Source organism: Neoarius graeffei, chromosome 14 (genome assembly GCF_027579695.1).
Source record: "Neoarius graeffei isolate fNeoGra1 chromosome 14, fNeoGra1.pri, whole genome shotgun sequence".
Lineage (NCBI taxonomy): Eukaryota > Metazoa > Chordata > Actinopteri > Siluriformes > Ariidae > Neoarius > Neoarius graeffei.
The window spans coordinates 48010426-48035267 of NC_083582.1; the positions used below are offsets into that span (position 1 = coordinate 48010426).

At 40.7% G+C, this 24842-nt stretch overlaps 2 protein-coding genes across 2 annotated transcripts in view; one reads left to right on the top strand and one right to left on the bottom strand.

Moving 5' to 3' along the window:
* dhx8 (DEAH (Asp-Glu-Ala-His) box polypeptide 8) overlaps window positions 1-7002 on the bottom strand; it is a 34972-nt gene extending 27970 nt beyond the window's left edge. Inside the window, exons 1-2 of the mRNA XM_060939879.1 lie at window positions 6859-7002; window positions 3816-3901 (exon numbers count right to left, since the gene is read on the bottom strand). Coding sequence (XP_060795862.1) covers window positions 3816-3901; window positions 6859-6967 — 195 coding nt within the window. The 5' untranslated portion in view covers window positions 6968-7002. The remainder of the gene's footprint in view (window positions 1-3815; window positions 3902-6858) is intronic.
* Window positions 7003-9709: 2707 nt separating this feature from the next.
* The window catches only part of spata20 (spermatogenesis associated 20), a 102857-nt gene continuing 87724 nt past the window's right edge, over window positions 9710-24842 (top strand). The window contains exons 1-7 of the mRNA XM_060939887.1: window positions 9710-9963; window positions 13016-13153; window positions 13339-13403; window positions 15056-15210; window positions 21251-21394; window positions 24253-24454; window positions 24620-24750. Coding sequence (XP_060795870.1) covers window positions 9773-9963; window positions 13016-13153; window positions 13339-13403; window positions 15056-15210; window positions 21251-21394; window positions 24253-24454; window positions 24620-24750 — 1026 coding nt within the window. The 5' untranslated portion in view covers window positions 9710-9772. The remainder of the gene's footprint in view (window positions 9964-13015; window positions 13154-13338; window positions 13404-15055; window positions 15211-21250; window positions 21395-24252; window positions 24455-24619; window positions 24751-24842) is intronic.

Here is a 24842-nt window from a genome sequence, read left to right on the forward strand (position 1 = left end):
TTCTAAGCAACTGAAGGTCTCTCTCACATTGGCTAATGTTAACGTTCATGAGTCCACCATCAGGAGAACACTGAACAACAATGGTGTGCATGGCAGGGTTGCAAGGAGAAAGCCACTGCTCTCCAAAAAGAACATTGCTGCTCATCTGCAGTTTGCTAAAGATCACGTGGACAAGCCAGAAGGCTATTGGAAAAATGTTTTGTGGACGGATGAGACCAAAATAGAACTTTTTGGTTTAAACGAGAAGTGTTATGTTTGGAGAAAGGAAAACACTGCATTCCAGCATAAGAACCTCATCCCATCTGTGAAACATTGTGGTGGCAGTATCATGGTTTGGGCCTGTTTTGCTGCATCTGGGTCAGGACGGCTTGCCATCATTGATGAAACAATAAATTCTGAATTATACCAGCGAATTCTAAAGGAAAATGTCACGACATCTGTCCATGAACTGAATCTCAAGAGAAGGTGGGTCATGCAGCAAGACAACGACTCTAGGCACACAAGTCATTCTACCAAAGAATGGTTAAAGAAGAATAAAGTTAATGTTTTGGAATGGCCAAGTCAAAGTCCTGCCTTAATCCAATCGAAATGTTGTGGAAGGACCTGAAACATCCCAGAGTTGAAGCTGTTCTGTATGGAGGAATGGGCTAAAATTCCTCCAAGCCAGTGTGCTGGACTGATCAACAGTTACCAGAAATGTTAGTTGCAGTTATTGCTGCACACCAGATACTGAATGCAAAGGGCCACTCACAGATATGTAATATTAGATCATTTTCCTCAATAAATAAATGACCACGTATAATATTTTTGTCTCATTTGTTTAACTGGGTTTTCTTTATCTACTTTTAGGACTTGTGTGAAAATCTGATGATGTTTTAGGTCATATTTATGCAGAAATATAGAAAATTCTAAAGGGTTCACAAACTTTCAAGCACCACTGTATGTATGTGCTGTGATTGCGCTCTAACCAGGAACAGGTGCATGTTAATTAGTCCTAATGGTGCTGCACGCGCTTTACAGTCTGCAGCTGCACACGCCAAACCCCAATGCTCATTAAAGGGGAACTGAAGTCATTTTAAAGTTGCTTTATTTCTTAATTAATGTGTTATTCAATTACATTTTCAGTTTTATTAACCTTATATCGTGATTTGTATCGGCATATTATATTCCACTTATCGGCCTTTTCGGTTTTTAGCCATGTTGAATGTCGTTCGTTTGGTCCACAGCAGGCGTCGCTTATCCGCGCGATCTTCACGAGACTTGTGCGAGACTGCAAACATGAAGTGTCAGCGCCGCCATTTTGAAAACTGTTTACACAGCGGCCAGATCGCCATATAATTCCAAATTAGATTAATTTCAAGATTTGCCAGCTTCATCAGTGATGGAGATTATTCCATACGACTTCAAACCAACGTGGAGTAGAGAAGAGTTGGAAAGACGACAGGATAAGGACTAGTCTGTCGCACAATTAAAACGTGCCAGATCAGGCGGCTGGTGGGTTTTCAAAATAATAAATACATGCATGTATTTTTGTGATGAATACATATTATACTGAGCGCATTTCTCACATAATCCTCACTAAGGTTTCGGACAGCACTACGAAATGGCGTCCCCACTATATAGTGAGTAGGGAGCGATTTCGGACACAAGGAAAACTTCCGGCTTGATTACATCAGCATTCGAAGGAGGGCGCGCGCGTCTTTTGACAACGTTGGCAGATGGTGGTCACTTTGATTTCCGCTGTACGTTTTACTTCCATCCTACGATGTCTCGCACAGGTCTCAGCAAATCTTGTTTACGGCCATTGCTTTGGCATATGGACTGATATATTACATAACATATTTCAAACACTCATAACTTGCTATAGCTAGAGATGAAAGTGGAGCAAAGAAAAAAATCCTGTACTTTTGAAAGTCAAACTAAGATGGGGGGGCAACGTCTCCCGAAAAAATTAATAACAACAACACGCAAAATCCTGCATTCTAGTGCATTTTAGTACTTATTTTCACTAAAACAAGTTATAACTTTTAAGCCTTTTTCTTTCATGTACATTAATGATTAACATGTCAAAAAATATCAAATTTAATTCCCCTAGTTAGTGAGTAATTTTCAGGAGTGCATTTAGAAAACGTGGTGATTTTCCTGCTACACAGTTCATTACTTTGAAAAAAATCAGACAGTTGAAGGAAAATCAGCAAAATCCCAAAACAGTCCTGTTAAAAAGTAAAGGTCTGTTAGAGTTTCTAAAGCTTTCAGGTTTCAATGTTGGGGACATTGAGCCTCGTTTATCAATCTTTTAGCAGAGTTGTTCGTTTGCGTAAGTTAAAGTGAACTAAAAATTTCCAATTCTTATTTATACGAGTTGAAGCCAATTGTTTACATTAGTTTGTATTGTCTGTAAATTTAAGCACACCAATGAATACCAAATTTATCATATAAATCAGGGGCGTAGCTAGGATTTTTCAGGGGTGTGTGTGTGTGTCACACACTGACTGGCAGCCTGAGTACATTATGTAACAAAAATAAATTACCATTGCTAGTTTTAGGTAGCTTCGAAACCGGCTCTTCCATTATTGCTGTTTCGTCCACGTTTTCTTGATGTTGTGTTCTAGAAACGGCACTAAAACTTAGCTTCGAAGTCACAAAATACAACTTTGATGGGAAAAATATATAATAAATTGCTTACCTCTCTTCACGTCGAAAGAAGGAGGAAAGTTTTGCTTGTTTTGACATGGTGAATTATTAACACACGAGGAAATACTTGTAATTCGCAACTAAAAAGACTGCAGCTACACTGGCAGCTTGACCATGCTTTCTAGTGCAATTGTGTTGCGCTTGCGCAGAACGGTGTCAGTCCTGCGCGCCTTAGCTCGTGCACCTGAAGGCGCGCGCCTAACGAGCTGCAGCACGCGCGCTGTTAACAAAGAACTCCTGTCTTTAATCAGTGAACTATGTTTGGGCTATTTAAGGACTGCACCCATGCAAGGACGATGCAAAGTATTACACCGCGTCTAGGGACGCGAAAAATCCGAAAAATACATTTCTCCATTCAGGAAACCGGAGCTTTTCAAGAGTTTTGTCAAATATCCAGATTTCCGGGTAAATCCGGAAGACTTTCATCTGTATATAGCAGTGACAAAATAGCTGTCAGAAATGCATTCCTACATTTTATAAAATGAGAAAAATAGAATTTTGATAAAAAAATTTGCCTGCAGTTCTCCTTTAACAGGACGGCTGTAACCAGACAACTTTTCACTATATCAAGTTTGATATTCGATTCTAACTATACAGTAATGATGTAAAGTGAAAGCGCTGGTTCACTGCTGTCCACCAGGCACCCAGCAGAGTCACACCATAATAAATGTCATGGTGTTTCTGGCGCGTGGCATGCGGTGTGAAAGGAATAAGTATGTATCTGTAACTGCGATTACCATGGTAACCAAATATTACCATAACCAATGAAACAACAAACATGCTATTGTTAGTACTCAGAGCCGTCAAGATCACTGGCTTTAGCATTATGTGTGCCTAGCCTTGTGGAAGACTCTGATCACGCACAACGAGTGTGTGCAGGTAGGCCATTCAAGCATTTCATTTGGACCAAATTAAACGATCGGATGGGCTTTTGACAACCTTGTGACTGCCACAGGTGACTGGGTTTTTTTTCTCCCCTTTTTTTACTGTCAGCGCGTTTGATTTATTCATCGCGGTCAGAGAATTTCGAGAAAAATAATAAACATGATCCTAAAATAAACCGCCTACCCTTGCTTTAAATTAATTAGTTGGTCAGGTAGAAAAAGAAAAACATGGCTTACTGTAAACTCTGCTCCATTTTTGATCAGCACGGACTTGAAACTCTCAAATGTTGGGTTTTTTTCTGCAAGGCTGATGACAAACTCGGCTGTAAACAACAACAGAAGGTATTATGAGTGAGTAGATGAGATACAGACAAATGTTATGGGCTGTTTTACTATCAGGGTACACAAGCTAAAAATCACATTTAACACTTATTATCTTCAATATCAAAAGGCTTGACTAAATAAACTTGGTTGTTTATTGTAGCCCTGTGATAGCTCTATTTACCATGCAAAAAAAAAATTGGTGATAACATTATTTTTGGTGAATGTAATGGCAATATGTGTCATATTTAGCAAAATTACTCGTGTCATTTAGAAAAAGTGCTTTTTTGACCACAGGCAGCTCCAAAAGGGATGCACTTACATCATTCTTTATACCATAAAACACATATTTGGTTCCACATCATTGGAAACATAGTTAAGTTTTAATGTTGAATGCCAGTAAGTTTTCAGACTATTTTGATCAAATTAGTATGTAATTGTGTCAAAAAAAATGTCCTCTCCGAGACAGCTAATTTTTCAATATAAAATAACATATCTAAAATGATTATTTTCATCCTAAAATGTGGTCAAGATATTGGGACATAAATATTAGAGACAACTAACACAAAGCTTACAGCCTTATATTTAAAAGCACTATGGAAGTAGTGGATTCTGAATTGTCAAAAAAAAAAAGTCCTCTCTGAGAATCACTTCATTTATTTTTTCCATCTTATAGCAGATTACACAAAACTACCATACACACACGTCAAAAAATTACCTGAAATCTGTTCTTTAACTTGTCCTTCACTTAAAAACTGCTACAAGAACCAGAATTTTGGACCCCTGTGACACAAACTTTGTACCCTGATTGTAAAACAACCCTTAAGGTGACAAGTTAGAAATAACATTGCAAAATCTGTACTGTTCTACAAGGCAGGCTGCAGAAAACCTCAGACATGCGAGAAAGAAGATTTATTTACAATTTATCTCCAGACTGAGTGATATACCAACATAATACAGAACATACACTACCGTTCAAAAGTTTGGGGTCACTTTGAAATGTCCTTATTTTTGAAAGAAAAGCACTGTTCTTTTCAATGAAGATCACTTTAAACTAATCAGAAATCCACTCTATACATTGCTAATGTGGTAAATGACTATTCTAGCTGCAAATGTCTGGTTTTTGGTGCAATATCTCCATAGGTGTATAGAGGCCCATTTCCAGCAACTCTCACTCCAGTGTTCTAATGGTACAATGTGTTTGCTCATTGCCTCAGAAGGCTAATGGATGATTAGAAAACCCTTGTACAATCATGTTAGCACAGCTGAAAACAGTTGAGCTCTTTAGAGAAGCTATAAAACTGACCTTCCTTTGAGCAGATTGAGTTTCTGGAGCATCACATTTGTGGGGTCGATTAAATGCTCAAAATGGCCAGAAAAATGTCTTGACTATATTTTCTATTCATTTTACAACTTATGGTGGGAAATAAAAGTGTGACTTTTCATGGAAAACACAAAATTGTCTGGGTGACCCCAAACTTTTGAACGGTAGTGTAATTATACTCTGTTGTTACTCTTAGGGTATTATTATTTGTGTATCTATGCTTTAAAGGAAATTTTAGATAGATATAATAGACAAAATACTACAATGTTCATGTGTTTCATAGATGCTTCTAAGGCATTTGATCGCGTGAATCATGAGAAATTATTTTTAAAATTGTCCAAGAGTGGGGTCCCTGGTTTTTTAATTAGAATACTGGTCTATTGTTACTCACATCAGACAATGAGGGTGAAATGGGGGAATGTAACCTCTGCTCCCTTCCTTGTCACCAATGGTGTTCGACAGGGCGGAATTTTATCTCCTTTTCTTTTTAACGTGTATATGAATGACTTGTCAATGTCTCTAAATGTGTGTGGAACTGGCTGTAGGGTTGGTGACTTAATAATCAATCATATCATGTATGCAGATGACTTGGTCATCCTTAGTCCCTGTACTGCTGGGTTGCAACAGTTACTAAGAATATGTTCACAGTATGGTGAAGAGTTTGATATTAAATATAACGCTAGTAAGAGTAAGATCATGATTATAAGGAGCAGAGAAGATAAACGATCACTCTTCCCTGCCTTCTATCTAGCTGGCACTGCACTCAGTGAGTGCAGTGAGATTACATATCTGGGCCACATTATCGCTAATGACCTGACAGATGATAGCGATATCTATAGGCAACGTCAGAAATTGTATGCGCAAGCAAAACATGCTGTGCCGTAAATTTATTATGTGCTCCGTGTCGGTCAAGATCTCACTCTTTAAAGCGTACTGTACACCACTGTATACTGCACACCTGTGGTGCCACTACAAACAAGGCAGCATTAGGAAACTCATGGTGGCTTACAATGACAGCATGAGGCTGCTGCTGAGAATTCCAAGAAGGTCTAGTGCAAGTCAAATGTTTGTTAGCTACTTGTGCAGCTGTGTTGCGTAATCTGATGTATAGATTTATGTGCAGGGCATCTGAGTCACGAAACAACTTAATTGCTGTTTTGGCTAACCCTGGACGTAGCTCTGTGAGACTGTTCTCTAGCTTGTGGAATCACTGGCGAACATGCCTGTATGTGGGACAATGACTAATGAGAACTATGCAACGGTTTTTTTTCCTTTTTCTTTTTGTCTGTCTGTTTTACTTTTTACTGTGTTGTGATGTTTTTATTGTGATATGGATCCCCCTGGGTCTGGAATAAAGAACTGAATTAGGGGTGATGATGCCCATTTCAGTTACGACCGAAGACCACAGCACATCCTTACATAAAAACTAGCCAACCATCACAGAGAATGAATCCCAAACACCTCCTTCCTAAGTACACTGTATAGGATATTTAATAACTTCGATATCATACTACATGTGAAATATAAAGGGATTTAGTATTCATTAGTCACAGCGGACAGTTAGCTCACACAGGTACTGCAGGTCAGTCAGCTAAAAAATAAACCACCGAACCGTTATTAAATATTTAATCTCACCGAGGTCTTTATCGCTGATCCCCAAGTGGTTATCAAGCTCAGTACAAACTTTAGACACTAAAGACAAATATTCGAGCTTTTTGAGCTCATCTTCACCGAGGTCAGCCATTTTACACTACTGTTGTTTTTACGAACCACAGGAAGTAAAAGCGTTCCATTTCTGACTCCAAGTACTTCCGGGTCTTCTTCTTTTGGGTTTAATGGCGGTTGGCAAGCCAGCTTAAAGGTGAATTACCGCCACCTACTGGATTGGAGTGGGTAACAGAAGATTGGCAGAAAACAAAACAAAACAAAACAAACTAACTTTTCTCTACTACACTTCCATCCATCCATCCATTATCTGTAGCCGCTTATCCTGTTCTACAGGGTCGCAGGCAAGCTGGAGCCTATCCCAGCTGACTACGGGCGAAAGGCAGGGTACACCCTGGACAAGTCGCCAGGTCATCACAGGGCTGACACATAGACACAGACAACCATTCACACTCACATTCACACCTACGGTCAATTTAGAGTCACCAGTTAACCTAACCTGCATGTCTTTGGACTGTGGGGGAAACCGGAGCACCCGGAGGAAACCCATACAGACACGGGGAGAACATGCAAACTCTACACAGAAAGGCCCTCGCTGGCCGCTGGGCTCGAACCCAGGACCTTCTTGCTGTGAGGCGACAGTGGTAACCACTACACCACCGTGCCGCCCTCTACTACACCTGTTTCTTTTAAAAATATTATAAGTTGGCCATATATATGTCCTAGTGCCTTACCTAAGATATTCTCTAGTGTGACGTTAAGCTTTATTTCTTTAAGTGGTTCACTTAGTTTCTTTCTCTCCTCCTTATAGAAATCACATTCCACTACCACATGCTGCACTGATTGTAATGTCTGCATAATCCAGTCAGGTGTTCTCCTATTACATGAATTGTCTTGGGGCGGCACGATGGTGTAGTGGTTAGCACTGTTGCCTCACAGCAAGAAGGTCCTGAGTTCGAGCCCAGCGGCTGGCGAGGGTCTTTCTGCGTGGGCGTGCTCTGGTTTCCCCCACAATCCAAAGACATGCAGGTTAGGCTAATTGGTGGCTCTAAATTGACCGTGAGTGTGAATGTGAGTGTGAATGGTTGTTTGTGTGTCGATGTGTCAGCCTTGCGATGACCTAGCAGGGTGTACCAGGGTGTACCCTGCCTCTCGCTCATAGTCAGCTGGGATAGGCTCCAGCTTGCCTGCGACCCTGTACAGGATAAGCGGCTACAGATAATGGATGGATGGAAATATGTACTGTTTGGTTTCCATAACAACACAAGCAGGTCACCAGGTCCCTTAGGTGCTCTAGCAAAGGACAACTACATGTGCCACAGTCACGACTGAAACAGAAAGGTGATAGGGCCTTTGCTGTGGCTGCTCCCCGACTGTGGAACCAGTTACCCTCAGATATTAGATGCGCCCCCTTTATTCCTACCTTTAAATCTAGATTAAAAACTCACCTCTATTCACTAGCTTTCCTAGTCCCCTAATCCTCTTATTTCTTGTGTTCTTGTGTGTCTGTGTTGTAGGTTCTGTTCTGTTTCGTTTAACATTCATTTATTTTTCACATTTGTTTATTTTCCAAATTAGTCTTTTATTTATTATTACTGAATGCTCATTTATTATTATTATTTTTCTTATTCTGTACAGCACTTTGGTCAGTGGTAGCTGTGTTTAAATGTGCTTTATAAATAAATTTTACTTACTTACTAAGCAAAAAAAACAGAAAGATGTACATATAACAAATTTGTTGATCATTTTAGGAAAATACCATATTCATAAAGCCAAGTTTAGTCGTTCAAAACCTTCATTTATTATAAATGAAGGTTTTAATTAAATAAATAAATTATAAAAATAAATAGTTTTAAATAAATTATAGCTTTCGAAAAGGAAACTAAACAGTATCCCATATCAAAATCATTTCTGACTCTGCTAAAACTTTTCATTTGTGCTCATTATTTAGGCCCTGTCCACACGGCAACGGATTCAGGTGAATCCGATAAAATTTTTTATCGTTTCGGCCTGGCGTCCACACGACACCGGCGTTTTGGGTGCCCCAAAACAATATTTTTTGAGAACGGTTTCCAGAGTGGAAAAATCTGGCAACGGCGCCGTTGCGAAGTCGTCTGGATGAGTAGAACGGATTTGTTTGCGATGACGTCACAACCACATGACTAGAACAAGTCATCACGCCGGATAGAAGAAGGGGTTTGTGCGCATGCGTCCTACTTCTTCTATTGTTCTGGTGTCTCCGATGGGACCGTCTTACAGCGCACGTAGAGGTGTGGCATGTGTATTGCATCGTTTTCAGCAAGCGTTGCGTTGCCATATGTACCTGATATTTTACTGATCCGTTGCCCATGTGGACGCGATATTTTTTTTACCCGCTAAAAAAAAAAAATCTTGTTGCCGTTGTCGTGTGGATGTCTTTATTTGAAAACTCCCCCTGGCTCTTGGTTTGTTGTTTGTGTGTGTATTAATAACTGTATTTGTATTTTGTTGTTGTTATTTTCAATAAATATTTAAAAAAAAACAGGCTACACAAGCACACTTCCGGGTATTTTCAGCACTACAAAATAATAAACGACGCCCTCGTGTGGACAGGATAGACATTGACGTCAAAGAAAACAATACAAAAAAAAATCTGAACGCAAGTACATATCAAAATATCTGAGTTTATCTATTTATGGTTTTTGGCTGCGCCATGATTCTGGTCATAAGTTATCCGACAGATTAAACTGACGTCAACATTTATGGATGTAAATAAAACATCAGTATAAAACTCCATCCAGCCAGTGAGTGAAAGAGTGACATCTTGTGGCTGATTTGTGAAGTTCACCTTGGCGGTACCGGAGTGGCTGAGGCTCCGGACAGAGCTGTCGTATTTGTGGGCTTGATGATGCTCAGATCGCGGGGGATTCGCCTGCTGTCACCTGCTACCTTACCCGCAACCTGCAGTCTGCTCAGTGGAGCTTTCTTTAAAAGCCCGAGTCTCAGTGTGTGTGTACAGCGGGACTGTGGGCACACACCTCCACACACTGACAGCTGCCACAGACTCCACTGCACTGCGGCCCAGCACAGCTTCAGGTAACAAACATGCCGCAGCTGGAAACACTAAGAGCTCCCTACTCACTCTTTCAGTGCATTTCACAGGGTTTCATGCAACACAATAACTTCTCACATATGCTGAATGTCACTTTGTCCCAGTTAGCAAGCTACGTGATGTAAACAAAGTGCTTTTCCAGCTGTTTAAGCAAGCAGGCTGTCAAACAGCTGTGTTTACATGAAGCACCATGTCAAAATGGCGAACTGGATAGTTTTGGGGTGGAACCTTTTAAACATTTTTTTTTAATAACACTATTGAAAAAGTACAAATTTACAAAACCAATATGGCAACATTATCATGTTATCAACCTATTAACAAGTGTTGCCAGGCAAAACAAACCTCACCCAGCAGCACTTTATATGTTGATAATGGGTCGCAGGCAAGCTGGAGCCTATCCCAGCTGACTACGGGCGAAAGGCGGGGTACACCCTGGACAAGTCGCCAGGTCATCACAGGGCTGACACATAGACAATCATTCACACTCAGATTCACACCTACGGTCAATTTAGAGCCACCAATTAACCTAACCTGCATGTCTTTGGACTGTGGGGGAAACCGGAGCACCCGGAGGAAACCCACGCGGACACGGGGAGAACATGCAAACTCCGCACAGAAAGGCCCTTGCCGGCCACGGGGCTCGAACCCGGACCTTCTTGCTGTGAGGCGACAGCGCTAACCACTACACCACCGTGCCGCCCCTGTGTCAAACATCTCATCTCATCTCATTATCTCTAGCCGCTTTATCCTGTTCTACAGGGTCGCAGGCAAGCTGGAGCCTATCCCAGCTGACTACGGGCGAAAGGCGGGGTACACCCTGGACAAGTCGCCAGGTCATCACAGGGCTGACACATAGACACAGACAACCATTCACACTCACATTCACACCTACGGTCAATTTAGAGTCACCAGTTAACCTAACCTGCATGTCTTTGGACTGTGGGGGAAACCGGAGCACCCGGAGGAAACCCACGCGGACACGGGGAGAACATGCAAACTCCACACAGAAAGGCCCTCGCCGGCCACGGGGCTCGAACCTGGACCTTCTTGCTGTGAGTCGACAGCACTAACCACTACTTCTTATAAGTTGATAATGGTAAATGTCTGTCTACCATCAACCGTTTTCAATTTACAGCCCTCTGAAAATCCATGACCTTGAGTTTGACCTTTCGAAGTCATTCAAGGTCAAAGGTCATGGTGCCAAATGAAAGCCCATATGGCATTTCCTACAAGTTGATAATGGTAAACATCTGTCTACCATCAATCGTTTTCAAATTACAGGCCTCTGGAAATCTGTGACGTAAGGCTGGTTCATATTAAAGTTTTCGGTGAACAGCACTCGTGTGGGGGTTTTGGGGGCAAATGATGGGCCAAGGCGGGGTTGTATTGGGCTGTGCTTGTGCTGGTTCGAAAGGTTTCGGGGAGAGGGATGTGCCTGTACATTTTGGCAGGACTAGGACCATCGGTGGCCGAGTTATGAATTTTTAAAATTGTGCCTGCAGGGGCCCCTGTTTCACAGGCTGTGTTACGACATAATGTATTCGCCCAGTGTAACATTTGGAAGAAAATTGGAAGTAGATTAGACCCATATCTTTACAATTTTTCCTGGGCCATCCGGTCCGATGCTTTTGAAATACAGACAGACAAATACGAAAATTACCAGTAAATGTCGGCTTGTTCGGCCTTATTTCCCATACTGACATGATATGCTTATAATTTGCCATTTGTTTAATTTGACACTAATGCCAACACACTGACATGGGGAAAACAAGTTTGCACACTGAGGACATGTCAGAACATACAGTATTACTCCTATACACTCACTGTTCCCTTCAGCAGGAACACTTGTGCAACTGCGGATTCATGCAGTTATCCAATCAGCCAATCATGTGGCAGCAGCACAGTGCAGAAAATAATTTTGACACATATCAAGAGCTTCGGTTAATGTTCACATCAAACATCAGGACAGGGGAAATGTGATCTCTGTGACTTTAGCCATGGAATGGGTGTTGGTACCAGATGGGCTGGTTTAAGTATTTCAGAAACTGCTGATCTCCTAGTGTTTTCACACAGCAGTCTCTAGACTTTACACAGAATGGTGCGAAGAACATTGATTGAGTGATATTTCTGTGGAAAGAAGCACCTTGATGATTATAGCAGTCAGAATAAAATAACCAGATTGGTTCGAGCTGCCAGGAAAGCTATCATAACTCATATCATCACTCTTTACAACCATGGTGAGCAGAAAAGAATCTCAGAACGCACAAAATGTTACACCTTGCGGTGGATGGGCTACAACAGCAGAAGATCACATCAGGTTTCTGTCAGCTAAGAACAAGAATCTGAGGCTATCATGGGCTTAGGCTCACTCAAACTGGACAGCTGAAGGTTACAAAAAATGATCTGGTCTTTTTCCAGTCTTCAGCTGTCCAGTTTTAGTGATTCTGTACCCGTGATAACCTCAGATTCTTGTTCTTGGCTGACAGGAGTGGAATCTGATGTGGTCTTCTGCTATTGTAGCCCATCCACCTCAAGGTTTGATGTGTGTTATGTTCTGAATTGCTGTTCTGCTCACCATGGTTGTAAAGATTGATTGATTGATTTATGAGTTACGATATCTTTCCTGGCAGCTTGAACTTATCTGGCCATTTTACTCTGACTGCTGTAATCAACAAGGTGCTTCCTTCCACAGAAATATCACTCAATGTTTTTCGCACCATTCTGTGTAAACTCCAGAGACTGGTTTTTTTTGTGTGTGTGAGAAAACGCCAGGAGATCAGCAGTTTCTGAAATACTCAAACCAACCTCTCTGGCATCAACAGCCATTCCATGGTTAAAATCACAGAGATCACACTTTCACCTCATCCTGATGTTTGATGTGGATGTTACATGAAGCTCTCTGAATGAGTTTGTGCATTATGTTGCTGCTACATGATTTGGCTGATTGGATAACTGTGTAAATGGGCAGGTGGATGGTGAGTGTAGATACTGTACCAAAATTAACAGTCTGAAGATTTACCTGTGTTTTGAAACTAGGATTTGTGGAGCAGCCCATTTCAGTATGGCATCCGGAAGCAATGGACAAGAGAGTTTACGCTCACCAAAACATACGAATCTCCTGAGCGATGAGAAATCTCCATACCTCCAGCAGCATGCCCACAACCCTGTGGACTGGTGAGGAAATACTTTTTAATCTGAGGGGGAAAAAATCTCCACCATGTAAAGGAAGCAAACATTTCTTCTACACATTGTTAATACACCCATTTTATATTTTAATGTGTGTTGAATAAGGGCATGATTTGACATCTACCATTGGCATACAATTGTCTTTATGAATTTTTTTTTTTTTTGATTTTCAGGTTTCCCTGGTGCCAAAAGGCCTTTGACAAAGCAAAAAGTGAAGATAAACCCATATTTTTATCAGGTAAGCACATAACAAATAGATAAATCAGAATACAGTACCAGTCAAAAGTTTGTACACCCCTACTCATTCATAGATTTTTCTGTATTTTGACTATTTTCTACATTGTAGAACAATACTGAAGACATCAAAACTATGAAATCACATCTGGAACTTGTATGGAATTATGTAGTAAACAAAGAAGACCTCAGTTTACCTTGATGATGCTTTGCACACCATCAGGGCTTTCCCTAGAAAAAAAAATATCAGAGCATTGCTACTGATGCGGTGCCCAGCCCATAACGGCTGGCTTGACCTGGAGGGGCCTGAAGGCTGCTAGTGGGGTCTGGAGGCATGCTCCTCTGGAAAATTTTGAAATTAGAGACTTCAAATGGTGCATTCTGGTGGCATCTAGGGCTGATTTAGGCACAAATCAACATTATTAAATTAGCTGTTTTTACCTTGTTAGTTATACAAGGAGCAAAATATAAAGGGCAAAATTAGACTTGAAATGAAAACACTGGAAACAGTTAATTCAAAGAAATATTTAATTTTATTGAACAAAAAAGTATAATAATGAACAATCTGGCAGCACGGTGGTGTAGTGGTTAGCGCTGTCGCCTCACAGCAAGAAGATCCGGGTTCGTGCGGAGTTTGCATGTTCTCCCCGTGTCCGCGTGGGTTTCCTCCAGGTGCTCCGGTTTCCCCCACAGTCCAAAGACATGCAGGTTAGGTTAACTGGTGACTCTAAATTGACCGTAGGTGTGAATGTGAGTGTGAATGGTTGTCTGTGTCTATGTGTCAGCCCTGTAATGACCTGGCGACTTGTCCAGGGTGTACCCCGCCTTTCGCCCGTAGTCAGCTGGGATAAGCTCCAGCTTGCCTGCAACCCTGTAGAACAGGATAAAGTGGCTAGAGATGATGAGATGAGAATGAACAATCTGGGGAAATCGAGGTCAAATCACGCAAAAGCGCCACCTAGTGACCGGCACCTAGAACGTTGCTTAATGTATGGTTGTGAATGGCAGTCCGGGCATGCAGCGAAACCCTTTATTTTCACTTCTGGGTTGAGTACCAGGATAGTCTAGACCTATATATTACAATATCTTCCTGTTTCTATAGTATTACTCATTTTCAGAGGGGAATAGGAGAGGTTTCGGTGCGGAAAGTACTCTGCATTGTTCAATTATATATATATATATATATATATAATATTATTTTTTGGTGTGCAATTAATAGAGCGGCGCTAATGTTGCACAGCATGGCGGCACCACGTATCCGCGCTTTGGGGAAAGTCCTGACTATTGGCATTATCTTAACCAGCTTCATGAGGTAGTCACCTAGAATGCTTTTCAATTAACAGGCGTGCCTCATCAAAAGTTAATTAGTGCAGTTTCTTGCTGCCTTAATGTGTTTTGAGATCAAACAGTAAATAATAAAAATACAGTAATTAGCCCTATTTCATGACTGTAGTAATCCATATTATCTCAAGAACCGCTCAACTAAGTAAAGAGAAACGACATCCATCATTAGTTTAAGACATGAAATATCTTTTTTATTAATTAAAAAAAAAATTGAATTAGAAAGTCTTTCCAAACTTTTGACTGGTACTGTACATTTCTGTAATCTTATCCACTTTCACATTCATGGTACTTTTTTTTTTTTTTTGGTCACAGTGGGCTATTCGACTTGTCACTGGTGTCACGTCATGGAGAGAGAGTCATTTGAGGATGAGGAGATTGGCAAGATCCTCAATGACAATTTTGTCTCTATAAAGGTTGACAGAGAGGAGAGACCTGATGTTGACAAAGTCTACATGACCTTTATACAGGTTTGGTTCACTCTGAAAATAATTCGTTTTAATATACCGTGTAGTAGGGCTGGGCAGTATGATGCTCATCTCATCTCATTATCTGTAGCTGCTTTATCCTTCTACAGGGTCGCAGGCAAGCTGGAGCCTATCCCAGCTGACTACGGGCGAAAGGCAGGGTACACCCTGGACAAGTCGCCAGGTCATCACAGGGCTGACACATAGACACAGACAACCATTCACACTCACATTCACACCTACGGTCAATTTAGAGTCACCAGTTAACCTAACCTGCATGTCTTTGGACTGTGGGGGAAACCGGAGCACCCGGAGGAAACCCACGCGGACACGGGGAGAACATGCAAACTCCACACAGAAAGGCCCTCGCTGGCCACGGGGCTCGAACCCGGACCTTCTTGCTGTGAGGCGACAGCGCTAACCACTACACCACCGTGCCGCCCAGTATGATGCTGATATTTAAACAAATTGGGTCACAACATGCTTTTTAATCTGCATGACGGACGTCAGTGTTGCTCATAGTATGAGATGAATGGATGTAGAATGTAATATTTTGAAATAACTTAATCTTTGATATCTTTCACAAGAAAACTAGAAAAAAAGTACAACCTCAAAACAGAAAGAGCTGGGATGGTATGGAAAATGCATAACTAAAAAAAGGAAGCAGTGATTTTTCTAAATTTATTTTGACTTGTATTTCACTGCAAACAGGATGAACCCAAGATGTTTCATGTTTTTTTTTTTTTTTCCTCTGTCAACTTCATTTCATTTGTTAATATATATCCATTCCTGTGCAACAGGCCTGCAACAAATTCCAAAAAAAGTTTAGACGGGGACAATTTAGGGCTAGTAATGAGGTAAAACAATCAAATAATGATGTGATTTTGAAACAGGTGATGTCAACAGGTGATTGTAATTGTGACTTGGTACAAAATCTGTATTCAGGAAAGGCCTAGTCTTTGAGGAGCAAAGATGGGTCAAGGATCAGCAGTTTGTCAACGAGTGCATGAGATAAGTATTAAAATGTTTAAAAACAATGTTCCTCAAAAAAAGATATGAAGGGATTTGGATATTTCATCCTCGAGGGTGCATAATATCATTAAACAATTCAAGGAATCTGGAGGAAGTTTGGTGTATAAAGGGCAATGGCACGAGCCTAAGCTGAACACCCTGTGATCCAATCCCACAGATGGCACTGCATCAAGAATCCTCATTCATCTATAGCTGATATAACCACATGGGCTCGGGATTACTTTGGCAAACCTTTTGTCAAGCACTACAATACAGAGTTACATCTACAAATACCAGTTAAAACTTTACTGTGCAAAAAGGAAGTCTTCTGTTGACTGGGTCCACAAGTGCTATCGACTTCTCTGGGCTCAGAGGCTTCTGGGATGGACCATCACACAGTGGAAATGTATACTTGTGGTCAGACAAATCAGGTCATATTTGAAAGAAATAGACGCTATGCGCTCCGGATCAAAGACGAAAAGGATCATCCAGACTGTTCCCAGCAGCAAGTCGAAAAACCAGGGTCTGTCATGGTATGGGGTTGTGTCAGTGCCCTTGGCAAAGGTAACTTACACTTCTGTGATGGCAGCATTAATGCAGAAAAGTACACTGAGATTTTGGAGCAACATATGCTGCCTTCAAGACGACATCTTTTCCAGGGATATTTCGACAAGACAATACAAAACCACATTCTGTGTACATTACAAAGGCATGGCTGTGGAAGAAGAGGGTGCCTGTCCCCTCTGTCCCCAATAGAGAATGTGTGGAGGATTTTGAAATGAAAAATATGAAAGCAGCGACCCTGTACTGTTAACTTTTAAGACCTGTTTGCAGGAAGAATGGGATGAAACGCTTCATCACTTGGTGTCTTCAGTCCCTGAACATCTTTTAAGTGTTGTGGGAAGGAATAGCAACATTACAAAGTGATAAACGCCTTAATGTTCCAAATTTTTTTTAATGTGTTGCAAAAATCAACATCAAAATGTGTTTATTAAAAAAAAAAGCAGCAATAAAATTCATGAGGTAAAACATCATATGTCCTGCTGTATTGTTTTGAGTGCAACACAGGTCAAAGATTTTTTTACAAATCATTGTTTTCAGATTTAATTTCAATTTCAACATACTGTCCCAACTTTTTCTGATTTAGGGCTGTATAATGAGGTGATTTTTTTTTTTTTTGGCTTTGCTTTATACCACAGCACTGTTGAATTCCCATCTCTAACTAGTTATAAGGTGATGATTAATTATAACAGCACACCTCAGCAGTAGTGCTGTTCAAATCACTGGTTTATACTCATGCCCTCTTTCTAATATGTTGTTGTTATTACTATAGCGTAATCTAAAGCAGATAATTGGTTTAAATAAACCCTGTTATTTACCAAAAATATGTATTGTTGTTCATATGAAGAAGTGTTCTCTGGGAGCAAACATTTCATCACGTTATGCATAACTATAAATGGTTAAAAAGTGATCTAATACTTTAGTTTATAAAAATGTATATAATTGTTGACAAATTGCCGTGTTTTAAGAGGAATAAAACACTTCAGCTTTGCAGAAAATTAAAGACCATAAACATATGAACTAATTTTAGTTCACATGTTTAAGGTATTTAATTTTATTTAAAGCTGAAGTGTTTTATGCTTTTAAAATGAAAATGCTTTTAAAGGAAAATAATCAAATTCAGGGTGGCAACAGACTATATCACAGTAAACAGCATGCCACGTTATGTTCTATTTATTATACATTGCCTGCTACTATTACAATGGTGCTTGAAAGTTTGTGAACGCTTTAGAATTTTCTATATTTCTGCATAAATATGACCTAAAACATCAGATTTTCACACAAGTCCTAAAAGTAGATAAAGAGAACCCAGTTAAACAAATGAGACGACAATATTATACTTGGTAATTTATTTATTGAGGAAAATGATCCAATATTACATATCAGTGAGTGGCAAAAGTATGTGAACCTTTGCTTTCAGTATCTGGTGTGACCCCCTTGTGCAGCAATAACTGCAACTAAATGTTTCCAGTAACTGTTGATCAGTCCTGCACACCGGCTTGGAGGAATTTTAGCCCATTCCTCCGTACAGAACAGCTTCAACTCTGGGATGTTAGTGGGTTTCCTCACATGAACTGCTCGCTTCAGGTCCTCCTACAACATTTCGATTGGATTAAGGTCAGGACTTTGATTTGGTCATTCCAAAACATTAACTTTATTCTTCATTAACCATTCTTTGGTAGAACGACTTATGTGCTTAGGGTTGTTGTCTTGCTGCATGACCCACCTTCTCTTGAGATTCAGTTCATGGACAGATGTCCTGACATTTTCCTTTAGAATTCGCTGGTATAATTCAGACCATTTTTGGCAAGCTGTCCTGGCCCAGATGCAGCAAAACAGGCCCAAACCATGATACTACCATCACCATGTTTCACAGATGAGATAAGGTTCTTATGCTGGAATGCAGTGTTTTCCTTTCTCCAAACATAACTCTTCTCATTGAAACCAAAAACTTCTATTTTGGTCTCATCCATCCACAAAACATTTTTCCAATAGCCTTCTGGCTTGTCCACGTGATCTTTAGCAAACTGCAGACGAGCAGCAATGTTCTTTTTGGAGAGCAGTGGCTTTCTCCTTACAACCCTGCCATGCACACCATTGTTGTTCAGTGGTCTCCTGGTGGTGGAATCATGAACATTAACATTAGCCAATGTGAGAGAGGCCTTCAGTTGCTTAGAAGTTACCCTGGGGTCCTTTGTGACTTCGCCAACTATTACATGCCTTGCTCTTGGAGTGCTGTTTGTTGGTCGACCACTCCTGGGGAGGGTAATAATGGTCTTGAATTTCCTCCATTTGTACACAATCTGTCTGACTGTGGATTGGTGGAGTCCAAACTCTTTAGAGATGGTTTTGTAACCTTTTCCAGCCTGATGAGCATCAACAACACTTTTTCTGAGGTCCTCAGAAATCTCCTTTGTTCGTGCCATGATACACTTCCACAAATGTGTTGTGAAGATCAGACTTTGATAGATCCCTGTTCTTTAAATAAAACAGGGTGCCCACTCACACCTGATTGTCATCCCATTGATTGAAAACACCTGACTCTAATTTCACCTTCAAATTAACCGCTAATCCTAGAGGTTCACATACTTTTGCCACTCACAGATATGTAATAGTGGCTCGTTTTCCTCAATAAATAAATGACCAAGTATAATATTTTTGTCTGATTTGTTTAACTGGGTTCTCTTTATCTACAACCTCAATTCCAAAAAAGTTGGGACAAAGTACAAATTGTAAATAAAAACAGAATGCAGTGATGTGGAAGTTTCAAAATTCCATATTTTATTCAGAATAGAACATGGAGGACATATCAAATGTTTAAACTGAGAAAATGTAACATTTAAAGAGAAAAATTAGGTGATTTTAAATTTCATGACAACAACACATCTCAAAAAAGTTGGGATAAGGCCATGTTTACCACTGTGAGACATCCCCTTTTCTCTTTACAACAGTCTGTAAATGTCTGGGGACTGAGGAGACAAGTTGCTCAAGTTTAGGGATAGGAATGTTAACCCATTCTTGTCTAATGTGGGATTCTAGTTGTTCAACTGTCTTGGGTCTTTTTTTGTCGTATCTTCTGTTTTATGATGCGCCAAATGTTTTCTGTGGGTGAAAGATCTGGACTGCAGGCTGGCCAGTTCAGTACCTGGACCCTTCTTCTACGCAGCCATGATGCTGTAATTGATGCAGTATGTGGTTTGGCCTTGTCATGTTGGAAAATGCAAGGTCTTCCCTGAAAGAGACGTCGTCTGGATGGGAGCATATGTTGCTCTAGAACCTGGATATACCTTTCAGCATTGATGGTGTCTTTCCAAATGTGTAAGCTGCCCATGCCACACGCACTAATGCAACCCCATACCATCAGAGATGCAGGCTTCTGAACTGAGCACTGATAACAACTTGGGTCGTCCTTCTCCTCTTTAGTCCGAATGACACAGCGTCCCTGATTTCCATAAAGAACTTCAAATTTTGATTCGTCTGACCACAGAACAGTTTTCCACTTTACCACAGTCCATTTTAAATGAGCCTTGGCCCAGAGAAGACGTCTGCGCTTCTGGATCATATTTAGATACGGCTTCTTCTTTGAACTATAGAGTTTTAGCTGGCAACGGTGGATGGCACGGTGAATTGTGTTCACAGATAATGTTCTCTGGAAATATTCCTGAGCCCATTTTGTGATTTCCAATACAGAAGCATGCCTGTATGTGATGCAGTGCCGTCTAAGGGCCCGAAGATCACGGGCACCCAGTATGGTTTTCCGGCCATGACCCTTACGCACAGAGATTCTTCCAGATTCTCTGAATCTTTTGATGATATTATGCACTGTAGATGATGATATGTTCAAACTCTTTGCAATTTTACACTGTCGAACTCCTTTCTGATATTGCTCCACTATTTGTCGGTGCAGAATTAGGGGGATTGGTGATCCTCTTCCCATCTTTACTTCTGAGAGCCGCTGCCACTCCAAGATGCTCTTTTTATACCCAATTATGTTAATGACCTATTGCCAATTGACCTAATGAGTTACAATTTGGTTCTCCACCTGTTCCTTTTTTGTACCTTTAACTTTTCCAGCCTCTTATTGCCCCTGTCCCAACTTTTTTGAGATGTGTTGCTGTCATGAAATTTCAAATGAGCCAATATTTGGCATGAAATTTCAAAATGTCTCAATTTCGACATTTGATATGTTGTCTATGTTCTATTGTGAATACAAATCTCAAAAACTGATATTGTAAAGTATTGCATTCCCTTTTTATGTACAATTTGTACTTTGCCCCAACTTTTTTTGAATAGGGGTTGTACTTTTAGGACTTGTGTGAAAATCTGATGATGTTTTAGGTCATATTTATGCAGAAATATAGAAAATTCTAAAGGATTCACAAACTTTCAAGCACCACTGTATATGTTTTTATGAGTAAGTGAAATACACTTCAAAGATGTCAAGTGCCATTTTTCCTCTCTTCCTCATTAGGCAACTAGTGGAGGTGGTGGCTGGCCAATGAGTGTTTGGCTTACTCCAGATCTGAGACCATTTATTGGGGGCACATACTTTCCTCCAAGAGACCTGGGGAGAAGACCTGGATTTAAAACAGTGCTTTTGCGTATTATGGATCAGGTACAGAATAACATTCCCATTGTTAACTACACACTTAGTGTGCTGCATTTAGTGATGGGTCAGAGCTGTCCGTTTTCTGTTTTAATGGTTAGCTAATGTTAGGCCAGGAGTTGAATATTTTTTTTAATTTTTTTGTTTTTGTTTAGCATCCTGTCCATATACATATACAGTACATAGGGAGGCATTATGGTGCAACATAGAACACCATACAGGGAAAATGTTCAAAGAACGAGACGCAGGCCAAATCCCATAAGCACAAGACATGAGCAAAACTCCACAGACTCAGAAAAACAGCAAAGTATAAATAACTACATGCTGTTCTGTTATTTATTTTATAGTTACTTATAGTGTATGTTTACTATTAAAAACAGTTCAACATTGAAAGGTTTTCTTCACCTCTTGCCCTCACCATCTCGAGATCAGTCCCCCCTGGGTGCGATTTGCTGGGGGGGATGGTGGGGATCATCCCCCCCTCTGGTTTTTATCTCTGCTGAAAAAAAATCCTCGGGACAACCCCGTCAATAAAACAAACAAACCAAAAAAAAAAAGTTGACATGACAGGCATGTTGTGACACAGTTTTCTATGGTCTACATTGCACTCACTTTCAAAATGACCCGAAGTGGCAGCTTTGATGTTCACGAACGTCTAGGGTTGCCAACCGTCCCGTATTGGGCGGGACATCCCGTTTTTTGAGTAATTTTAATTTGTCCCGTCAGGTACAGATCCTGTCCCTCACTCCAATGCTGTGGTGTAAATCGCGTAATTGCCGTGAGAAGCGCTATTACCGCGAGTCGCGGTCATCTGCGATTTAAAACCATTCACTTTTGCCATATCCTGAATTTTTAAGCTATACTGACAAAATAGGCATCAAATTAAACTAGAGCAGATGGTGCAGCCAGTGGATACAGCCTAACTGCTCGATAAGGATAGCAGATAGCTTAAAAAAAAAACTTCCGAAACAGGATAGACCTCAGCCTATAGTAGGGGAGCTTTTCTGCCTCACTCCTGCCTTTGTGATGTCTTTCTCTCTTCTTCTTCTGCTATGAAGCATTGCAGAAGGTTCTTAGGGTTTTCAAATGGACAATTAAGCAAATATCAGGGTTTTACAGCTACAGCAAATCATTTTTCAGTTTATGACATTGCCTTCATAAATATGGCCTGATGAATTATTTGGCCAAAGTTTAAAAGAGAAAAATGAGACAATAATATTAGAATTGTTTGTTATTTTGCATTAAGTTACTTAAAAATATCCATTAATTGGTCTATTAATTTTTAAAAGCTCTATTTTAGAAATGAATTTGTAGTGGCCTACATTTGAAACACTCACCTAAAGGCGATTCGGTACTGTAACTATTTTGGGGCGCTGGGGTGCGTGTACAGGGCCTGTACCGGTACTTGTCCGCACCCGGAACAAAGTGTCCCTCATTTGGATATGAGAAAGTTGGCAACCCTACGAACATCCCCAGCAAATAGATACATTGTAGATAATCAGAGTGTGAACGTGGATTTAGCGCCATGAATCACATCCTTACTGATGAGCGCAACAGAATGAATGTATCCACACTGACAGCCTTCTTTTCCTCGCTGTCAATGGGCCAGACGTGCGTTCCTTCCCTGCTGAGAAATTCGCAGAAATATGGATTAAAGAAGGGCGAAACGCGGCGGATAGCGCATCGACGGGAAAGCAGAAAAGGCCACATGAACTGCGCCATCAGAGCAAACTGTTCATTTAGTATTCATGTATTTTAGTGATTTTCGAGTCACTGTCCATTTAATCCGGAGGGAGAGAAACATCACAGCAACGTGACAAGCAATGCGAACTTTGTTGTGTGTTAGTGTTCGTGTATTTAGTCAGAGAGATAGGAAGATGAATTTACTATCTCTGGTTTAGTGTTCGTTTTCATTTAGTGTTATTCATTTGATATCATCGGATGTTACTGAGCTGTTAGCCTATTGTTACCTTAATTTTGTGACGTTTCATGATTAAAAAAAAAAACCATCCCCCCTTCTGGTTTTTTGACAAATCGCACCCTGAGTCCCCCCGTGTCACCCAGAGCTCTGGGGGTGAGTCGCAAAAGAAAGACAGGAACCCCATGAGTTCGCAATCTTTATTCACAAGTCCCCCATGAGACGAGAGAATACAGGGGATTTTATGTGTGTTATCTGTGTGAATGAAGTGACGTCACTGTTTGATGTCTGCCTCTGTGTGTGTGTGTGTGTGTGTGTGTGTGTGTGTGTGTATGCTATGTGTGTGCGTGAAGGTGTGTATGTGAATGTGTGTGTGTGTGTGTGTGTGTGTGAGAAACCTTGGCGCTGTTCAGACACATTTCTGATCAATTATACACATTTCATATCAAAATAAGCAGAATGTTCTGATGATATGATAGCACAGGGCTGTCCCTGACGCACAGCCTATTCTCATGATATGATAGCAATGTTCAGACAGAATGGAATTTTTAAACAAAGATACTGTGTCTAGCTGACCAGAAGGTCATTTTTAACTGAACAGAATAAATCCTTACAATTTTGTCACAAAATAAATTACTGCCTTCTTGGTCAAGAATAAATACTTACAATTATTTATCCTTACAAAGGAATAAAACCTTACAAACATGCTGTACAATGAGCACAGCAGAAGCAGCGTTTGGGTTGATCAGTAAGCATAAGTGTGTGAAGCCAAGGATATACCTGTAAATCACTGATTATTTTACTACACACACCACAAGTAGCAGCAGAACAAGCATGTACTGTAGCACCATGTCAGCTATACAGAGTTTAGTAAACATAACCATGACAAGTTAGATGTGTGTTGTGGATGATTTCTTGTCTGACTTCTCAATGCTCATACCCAATTCAGTGGCAGAATAACAGAGAAGCGCTTGAGTCGAGCGGGGAACGGGTGATGGATGCGCTGCGGAAGGCCACAGCCATTTCTGCTCACTCGGAAGAAACTCTACCCTCAGCTCTAGATGTGGCTCACAGATGTTTCCAACAGCTGTCCCGCTTATATGAGGAGGAGTATGGAGGATTCAGTGATGCACCCAAGTTCCCTACGCCAGGTAAACGTACCCCAGAAGGATCTGAGATACAAAACCCAAGAGCTGCTGTTGATGAACGTGGTTTTGATATGCAGATGTCATGGGTTTGCACCACCCAGCTGTGGTGTTTTTCACTGCTGTACTGATTGCAATTACATTCACGGTGGTACTCTTTCTGTATTCCAGTGAATTTTATGTTCTTGATGTCATACTGGTCTGTAAATCGTGCCTCCTTGGAGGGAGCAGAGGCACTGCAGATGACTCTCCACACCCTCCGGATGATGGCTTTAGGGGGAATTCATGACCACGTGGCTCAGGTAATTTCCAGGCTTTGCCAAACCAGCGATGATGCATGCGCAACACCTAGAACATAAAACTGCATAAAGCCCTGTGATCTGTCTTCCTGTCT